Source organism: Misgurnus anguillicaudatus, chromosome 23, assembly GCF_027580225.2.
Source record: "Misgurnus anguillicaudatus chromosome 23, ASM2758022v2, whole genome shotgun sequence".
In the NCBI taxonomy this organism is placed as follows: domain Eukaryota; kingdom Metazoa; phylum Chordata; class Actinopteri; order Cypriniformes; family Cobitidae; genus Misgurnus; species Misgurnus anguillicaudatus.
In genome coordinates, this window is record NC_073359.2 from 19,876,775 (window position 1) to 19,886,433 (window position 9,659).

General features: G+C 40.9%; 1 protein-coding gene across 2 annotated transcripts in view; it reads left to right on the forward strand.

Annotated features, from left to right (window-relative positions):
- Positions 1-6,455, forward strand: part of ncanb (neurocan b) — a 229,684-nt gene extending 223,229 nt beyond the window's left edge. For both annotated transcript variants that reach the window (XM_055218762.2, XM_055218761.2), the window contains exons 14-15: positions 4,727-4,909; positions 5,774-6,455. In XM_055218762.2, coding sequence (XP_055074737.2) covers positions 4,727-4,909; positions 5,774-5,892 — 302 coding nt within the window. In that variant the 3' untranslated portion in view covers positions 5,893-6,455. The remainder of the gene's footprint in view (positions 1-4,726; positions 4,910-5,773) is intronic.
- The last annotated feature ends 3,204 nt before the right edge of the window (positions 6,456-9,659 follow it).

Here is a 9,659-nt window from a genome sequence, read left to right on the forward strand (position 1 = left end):
AACACTGGAACCCATCGTAATGTTAAGTCTGTGTTTTTTATTCGAAGTCGTATGGTGCGCAATGACATGTCATCATTGCTTAGTTGGTCTGTCACGTGTGCAGCTCGGACATTCACGTAACCCTGCTGCGCGCATCAGAAGGTTTTTACGGAGACAGCAATTGACTTATCTCCTTCTGAATTGCGCTCAAGCGTGATTCCGCTCACACTATAGCCTTCCGCACCTGAGCCCAAGTGAACCGCGCACCAGCCCACCTCTGCAAGCCGGCCCGACACGATAAATAGCGATCACACTAGTCAAATGAACCAGGCTTGGGGGGTCAAACGCGTCCCCGAGCGCGGTTTGGTGTGGATAATGTGAGTGTGCCCTTAGTGTGATAGTTCTTTTGCTGAGCTATGGAGTTTGCTTGAAATGTAGATATCTGAATCTCAGGTGTTAGGTATAAGCCCCAAGGCCATGCTGAATGCTGACTCAGTTGAAGAATCCTCTATTTATGACTGCATTATTGAATCCCCTCGACTTTTGCCTACCAGCTTCCGACCGGCTTTGATAGTTGTATGAATGAGGTGGGCGACATCCTGAGGCGATCTGATATGTCAGATCAATATGATAACTCTATGACAAACTACATCGCTTGCTTTCAGCTGAACAAAAGAGTGAAATTGTGAACAGTCACTTCAAATGCTTTGCGTAACCAAGTGTACGTGGAATTAGGATATGAACAACATAGATTGAAATGGGATTTGTTGGTGCAGTTCAGTCTGTGTTGTGTGGTCTTAATGAAAATGTGGAAGAGAAATTGTGACCCAGCTCATTTTTTGTGAATTACTGTTTATTACATAAAATCATTCTACATGGTAAAGAACATACTGTGAAAATATAACCTTGATATCTTTAATATTCAATTTGATTGAAATCAAACTTTGATGAGACTTTAACCTGGATTTTCACATGCATATGCATTAGGTGCAAAATATCAAATCAACTGATATTTGTCATAAAAAGCACAGTTTGAGCTGAAGAGAAAGCAATAATAATACCCCTTGAGACTAGTTGGTTAAGTAATTGCAAAACTAACAAATACATAGAGGATGGTTTGTTTGCTGATACCACTGGGTGTGATATTATCTAACGCAGTGACATTCATCCATTTTTTATCGCGGCTTAAGTGTCCAAATACTTTTTGGGTCACTGAGTGTACAGCCTGAGTGTGCGAGTATCGATTTCATGTGAGTTATGTATTTATGATTTATTGTCGACTGTGAGTTTGGCTTGTTTGGATTGAGGAGGATCACTGAGGACAGGAAACTTATAAATGTGACATTTGACTGCTGTCCTTAACACAGAAGGTCAGCAGTCTTTCTATCCAGACAGAGATATCTCTCAGTTCAGGACCCTATAGGAGGCTGCGGGGGTGGGCGTATAAGAACACTCATCAGTCCACGACCGGCTGATTAGGTAACAATTCCGGCCCGTTCAAGGTGAAGGATAACCTGCAGTTCCTCAGCAGAATTGAAACTAAAGTTGGGGTTGATTTCTACATAGAGGGTAAAGGAATAGTTCACTCGAAAAATACAGCATTGTTTACTCAACTTTGTGTCGTTCTGATGCTGTATGCTGTTATTTATTTTACTGTGGAACTTTTAATCACTTTAATTATTTTTGATCCAGCTCTTGAATTGAAGTGATTCGGCTCTCAAGTTGACATAGTGCTTGGTTCTTGACTCAATGATCCAGTTCTCGAGCTGACTCAATGATCTGGTTCTCGAGCTGACTCAGTTATCTGGTTCTCGAGTTGACTCAATGATCCGGTTCTCAAATGAACTCCATGGGGTTCTTGAGTTGACTTAATGTTCCAGTTCTCGAACTGACTTAGTTATCCGATTGTTGACTTGTCTCAGTGATCCTGTTCTTGAGCTGACTCAATGATCAATTTCACAAATTGACTCAAAGATCCAGTTCTTGAATTTACTTTATGATCCGGTTATCTAATTGACTTGATGATCAATTTTACAAATTGACTCAATGATCAATTTTACAAATTGACTCAATGATCAGTTTTACAAATTGACTCAATGATCAGTTTTACAAATTGACTCAGTGATCTGGTTGTCGAGTTGACTTAATGATCCGGTTCTCCAATTGACTCAATGAACCGGTTCTCCAATTGACTCAATGAACCGGTTCTCGAACTGACTTAGTAATCCAGTTGTCAAGTTGTCTCAATGGTCCGGTTCACGAATTGACTTAATGATTCGGTTCTCGAGCTGACTCAATGATCTGGTTCTCAAATTGACTAAATTTTGAGGTTCTTGAATTTACTTAATGTTCCAGTTCTCAAACTGACCCCGTGATCCGGTTCACAAATTTACAAATTTCATGAATTGACTAAAAGTTACAGTTCTCGAATTGACTCTATGATTCGGTTATCTAATTCACTCAATGATAACTCAATGATCAATTTTACAAATTGACTCAGTGATCTGGTTGTCGAGTTGACTTAATAATCCGGTTCTCCAATTAACTCAATGATCAATTTTACAAATTGACTCAGTGATCCAGTTCTCTAGTTGACTCAATGATCCGGTTCCTGAACTGCCTTAGTAATCCGGTTGGCAAGTTGACTCAATGGCCAGGTTCGCAAATTAAATCAATGATCCGGTTCTCGAGCTGACTCAGTGACCCGGTTGTCGAATTGACTCTATGATCCGGTTGTCAAGTTGACTCAATGACCTCGTTCTTGAAGTTGACTCAATGATCAATTTCAAGAATGGACTCAAAGATCAATTTCACGAATTGACTCAAAGATCCAGTTCTCGACTTGACTCAATGATCTGGTTATCTAATTGACACAATGAGCCATTTTACAAATTGACTCAGTGATCCGCTTGTCACGTTGACTCAATGGCCATGTTCGTGAAATTAATCAATGATCTGGTCCTCGAGCTGATCCCGTTGTCGATTTGACTCAATGACCCGGTTCTTGAGTTAACTCAATGATCCATTTCACAAATTGACTCAGTGATTCAGTTGTCGAGTTGACTTGGTAATTCGGTTGTCGAGTTGACTCAATGGTCAGGTTCGCAAATTGAATTAATTATCCAGTTTTCGAGCTGACTAAATGACCCCATTCTCAAATTGATTCAATGATCCGGTTCACGAATTGACTCAATTATCAGGTTCACAAATTGATTCAATGATCCGGTTCACGAATTGACTCAATGACCCGGTTCTTGCGTTGACTCAGTCCGTTTCATGAAATGATCTGGTTTTCTAATTAGCTCAATAAACCCCGGTTCTTTACTTAATTTACTTAATGAACCGGTTCTTCAATTGACTCAATGACCCGGTTCTCCACTTGACTCAATGACCCGGTTCACAAATTGACTTCATAACCTGGTGAATTGAGTCTCATTGATTCATTGATCTGTTTACAGTGGTTCTTAAGTAACTGCTCACCAAAGAAGCATATATTGATGACAAATGTATGAAATATTGTCTCATCAAATAAAGCTCACATGCTGTATTAAGAGCTGCAAGCAGTTTTTTCAAAACTCTCCATTATTGTGTTCCAATAAAAAGCAAAAGCATACTAGTTTGCAACAGCATGAGGGGGAGTTAATAATGACAAATATTTCATTTTTGGGTGAACTACTTTAATAGCACAGCTTCCTTGGATGGCTTCATACAGTAAAACAAAACTTATGTGAAAGGGAACAGTTAAAATCCCAAGGTCATAAAGTCTGTGTTGGAGTAAAGACATTAACCACTCACTGATCACAGGTCAACTTTACGCCTTGCCCCAAATGAACAAGCTGCTGTGAGATGTGGTGAGCGGCCGTGGATCATAGCTTTGTTGTTGAAAGCGTCTGAGCGTAACACTGTGGACAGGGAGCTGCATGCCGCAGGCTCTAATTGTTTGTGCCCGAGCCACTGATTGGTTCCCTGCGGTATTTACTGGCCAACCGCAACAAAAAGACTGAGGTTACATATTCTGTATTCTGAGTTTTAGCTACAATGGTGCCACCTAAAGGTTGGAAATGGAACTGCAATAAAAAAGCTCATTGAATCTGGTTAATTAGATAAATGTCAGTGCGGCAGACCTGTGCTGTTCTGTCACTGGGCTATGGCACTTAAGAGTCAAATTAGAATTGGCCGGGGACTGCAGTCTCTATTTATTACGCTCCATGTAAGATGTGCCTAGAGACGGGATTCACAATTGTATTTTAAAGCCAGACTGTCTTTGGACCCCTATCCTTAAATGAGATCCATCAATCTAATTTACTATTCCCATGGAAACAAGACTCACAGCCAGTTTTGTATAGTTTTCATTTCATATTCGTGTTTTCGTACTAAGCTGCATCTGTTTCTCTTGATTTAAGTGGCTGATTAAACCCAAATAATACAGCTACAACAAAACTTAATTTACTTCAGTGTTTGTGTATATATAAAACGAATAGCAATTACAAAACAAATCAAATTAAAAAATTAACTGTACAATGAATAATATGCTTTGCCACTCATACTTCATACTTAAATTATTGCAATATTTAAATGAATTCTGAAACCTTTGTCAAATTGTGTAACCGTATGTACAATTACATTGCTATTTACATAAACGTGGATTAGATTTTACTTATACTTTATTAATCTAAGCATGCATGTCAATTATATACAAATATTGTGAATAACTAAATTTTAGCATGATTCTAAATTGTCTTTGCAGTTCTGTGCGGAGCTCCGCCCACTGTGGACAACGCCTTTATGATTGGTCGGAAGCGTTCGCACTACGACATACACTCCGTGGTGCGTTACCAGTGCGCCGATGGATTCCTCCAGCGCCATATCCCTACCACCAAATGCCGCGCCAATGGCAAATGGGACCGACCCAAGATCATTTGTACGAAATGTAAGTAACGTGAAATTTGAGTAGTACTGACTTTTTTACGCTTAAATAGAAAGTGTTTTACTATTACACTGTCAAAAATGGTCCCTAGCTGTCATGGGGGCAGTACCCTTTCAAAAAAGTACACTTCTGCACCTAAAGAGTTTATATTACTTCCTACATATTGGTACCAACTGTATACACTCACCTAAAGGATTATTAGGAACACCATACTAATACTGTGTTTGACCCCCTTTTGCCTTTAAAACTGCCTTAATTCTACGTGGCATTGATTCAACAAGGTGCTGAAAGCATTCTTTCGAAATGTTGGCCCATATTGATAGGATAGCATCTTGCAGTTGATGGAGATTTGTGGGATGCACATCCAGAGCATGAGGCTCCGGTTCCACCACATCCCAAAGATGCTCTATTGGGTTGAGATTTGGTGACTGTGGGGGCCATTTGAGTACAGTGAACTCATTGTCATGTTCAAGAAACCAATTTGAAATGATTCAAGCTTTGTGACAGGGTGCATTGTCCTGCCATCAGATGATGGGTACATGGTGGTCATAAAGGGATGGACATGGTCAGAAACAATGCTCAGGTAGGCCGTGGCATTTAAACGATGCCCAATTGGCACTAAGGGGCCTAAAGTGTGCCAAGAAAACATCCCCCACACCATTACAGCATTGCATTAATGGAAATTGAACATGTGTTCCTAATAATCCTTTAGGTGAGTGTATATCTGTACCTAAATGGTACATAGTAGGAGCATTTTAAAGGGTACTGCCCCACTGACAGCATTTTTTTGACCATTTTTTAATCAAATCTATTCAGAAAGTCCCGAGAATCCTGCTCATAACCTCTGTTTGTTTTTTCTGTCCTCAGCACGAAGATCTCACCGCTACAGACGCCATCACCACAAATCCCACCACGAGCGCAGAAAGCACAAGAGGCACGGATCAGGGGGTCATCGAGGTCAACAGGAGGGTCATGGCCATTTCTAACCAAATAATCCCCTTGCCCGTACCTGCAAATCAAAACATCCTTTCCTAACAGCCTTTCACCAAATCTCCTTATCTCTGACACCAACCTTTCACCCTTTCCTTTCCATATCTGGGTCAGTCTACCCCCGTGTGATCAGAGGGGGCACTGCTGGACCTCACAAGGACTATGACAAATATGTTTTTGGCTCTTAACTCATTTTCTTTATCTGGTAATGTTTCATTTCATTTTAGTGGATCCTTCAGACCACAGGAAACATTTTCGTACCTTGAACGTAGAAAACACTCTTGACTGTTTATGTATTTTTACATAAGCATTAATAGAGAGGGTGGGTCGGTACTCGATGTAAATATCGTATTTGGTTTTGAAACGCGGGATTATATCAAAATGATCAAGAAATACTTCTCCTAAAAAGGATTTCTTGATTGTTTTGATGTCGCTTACCCTGATTTTTACAGTATTTCTGAGTATAGATGTGTTTTTAGTTGAGAGGAGTGGTGTTCATTCTCATTTTTCCAAACTGGTTGACTTGTCATTGTTTTAACAGTTTTAAAAGAGCTCACCTTAATAATATTATTATTATTATTTCGATTTGTGTTGTTTTAAATCTTGACTTTTGAGTTTTTCTGTAAAGCATGAAAGGAAATTAACATTTCCATATAATGAAATTCATAGGGCTACTTTTATCCGTTTCATTTTGACTGCCCCAGTCCCCATTTACTTTTATTGTCAGCAAAAGATCCAACAGGACATTTTGATGCATTAAAGAAAAAAGTCATACTGGTTTCAAATAAAATTACTGAATAAATTCATGTTAATTTTCCTTTTAAAGGGACACTCCACTTTAATTTTCCAGCTCCCCTAGAGTTGAACATTTGATTTTTGCCGTTTTGGAATCCATTCAGCCGATCTCCGGGTCTGGCGCTGGCACTTTTGGCGTGGCTTGGCATAGTCTATTGAATCTGATTGGACCGTTGGCATCGCGTTGAGAGTGACCGGAGAGTTTCGATATTTTTCCTTTTTAAGACTCGACTCTTCTGTAGTTACATCGTGTACTAAGACCCACAGAAAATAAAAGTTGCTTTTTTCTAGGCAGATATGACTAGGAACTATACTCTCAAACTGGCGTAATAATCAAGGACTTTGCTGATGTAAAATGGCTGCAGCAGGCTTAGTAATATTACGCACTGACGGAAAATAGTCCCGTTGGTTACTTTCAATAGCAGGGGACTATTTTCAGGCGCTGCGTAATATCTTTGCACCTCCTGCAGCCATGTTGCGGCAGCAAAGTACTTGATTGTTGTGCCAGAGTGAGAGTGTAGTTCCTGGTCATGTCTGCCTGGAAAAAAGCAACTTTTGTTTTCGGTCGGTCTTTGTGCACAGTGTAACTACAGAAGAGTTTTAAATAGGAAAAATATCAAAACTCTTTGGATATTTTTGCGCGATGCTAATGGTCTGGTTAGATTCGGTGGATTGTGCTGAGCTGTGCTGGGAGTGCTAGCGCCAGAGCTGAAACACTAGAAATCAAATGTTTAACTCTAGTGGAGCTGAAAAATGAATATATTTTTGGTGGAATGTCCCTTTAAGGTGAACTTCACCCAAACAGTTGCTTTTAGTTTATCTCAATTATCCCAAAATCTAATTAACAAACTAACTAATCAATTTCTGGTGGGCAACCCTTGAGTTTTTCCCATTTACAGTAATTGTCTTCGAGTGACTTGTCAAGAACGGTCTCACTGTAAAATCCCCTACTGCTAGTGGTCGCTCCATCTGTTATTAATGGTCTGTGTCATGATCTCCGACTCCTTCACCCACGGCGGAGAAATTGTCCTGTCAGGTCACGTCACCGAGAGTAAGTAGGACACGATCAGACTTTCCAATTGCGCTCGGCTACATACATGACACATCCGACAGAGCCAGTGACAAAGAGCTCTTAACAGCCTCGGGGTCACACACCACATCCATAGTTAGCAAAGCTCAAAGTAGCGCAGATGTAAGAAATAAAATCTGGATGGATTCCCGTGGGCCGAACTAAATCCAGATGGCAGGTTAGATGTTAAAAGATCTCACGGGTGAATTTCCGAAACAGGATTATAAAACCTTTAAAGAGGTTAAAGAGCAGCCGGCTGAGATGCAACATTTGTCCTCATGTTCCCCAAGAGTGGACGATGGTTTTGGGTTCGAAATACCAGTTATTGCTTTCGTACCAGGTGCGTGTCCTGCTTTACGACGAGTAAAGCGACAGCTGACTCTGTTTTTTAAACATGAAAAGAGCAAACTCATTTCTCTAACGCAGCAGTTTGTGCTTATCTTGCTTTTCCTCTCTCGGTTCCCTCATGAGATTACAGACGTAACCCAGTTCTGCGGTGCAACCCTCTTTTTCTCCCTATACGTTTACAATAACAAATGCATGAACATAGAGAATGAACAAGCAGTTTTATAACTAGTTAATCTTTTCTCAAGCATGCTTAAGTAATGTTGAAGGGATGGTTCGCCCAAAAATGAAAATAATGTCACTAACCCTCATGTCGTTCCGAACTCGTGGGACCTCCGTTCATCTTCCGGGCACAGTTTGGGATGTTTTGGATTTGGTCCGAGAGCTTGTTGACCTTCCATTGAAAATCTACATGTGGTTTACTGTCCATTAGGGGTGGCACAGTTCATGAAAAAATCCGAACCGTTCGGTTTGCTTCGACGGTTCATGGCATGCGCAATGTATGTAGCCTCGTGCCCTGTATGTGACCTCAGATAGCGTGTTTCCCTTTCGTAAAAGATAATACAGTTCTGGAGTGTTAAAAAATTAAAAGAAAAAAATAACTGAGAATACGTGACCATAAAACCGTGATACGAACCGAACTGAGGGTTTTGTGAACCGTGCCACCCCTACTGTCCATGTCCGGAAGGGTAATGGGGACATCATCGGGGTGGTCCATGTGACATCGGTGGGTCGGTTGGAGTGTGTTGGGGATCGAGGGTACATTTCGGTCCAAAAAAAAACAAAAATTACGACTTTATTCAGCGTTGTTTTCACTTCCGTGTCTGTTGTGGGGCGCGTGGCGGGACTGGGGTCGCGTGACTGCAGTGATGCGGATGACGTATGACACGGCTGACGTGTTATCTTGTGCGCCCCAGCTGTTTTGTTTTTTTTTGTTTTTTGTGTGCCCGGGCTTCGTTACAGTCTGAGGAAGACGCACGCTGTAAGTTTGAAAAAAAACTTCGCAAACATGTCTGAGGATAACACGTCATCCGCGTCACTGCAGTCACGTGGCTTTGGTCTCGCGCATGCGCTTCACAGCAGACGTGGAAGAGACGACAAAGCTGAAAATGTTTTGCTATTTTTGGACCAAAATGTGTTTTCGATGCTTCAACACATTCGGACTGGCCCACTGATGTCACATGGACTACTTTCGTGATGTTTTTGTTGCCTTTCTGGACGTGGACAGTGTACCGTACATGGATTTCCAGTGGAGGGTCGGCAGGCTCTCGGACTAGATATAAAACATCTTAAACTGTGTTTTCGGGGATTAACGGAGGTCTTGTGAGTTTGGAGCGACATGCGGGTGATTCATTAATGACATAATTTTCATTTTTGGGTGAACTATCCCTTTAAGGTTGCTGGCACGTTTTGCAGAGATGAAGGAACATAAAATATTGTTATTACGTTGTACTACAACTGAATGAGTTTTAAAATGTGTTACGTCATTACAAACTTTAGCTCACCTTACCGAACCCCATTATTTTTCAATAAGCTCCCATCCAACCACCTTTT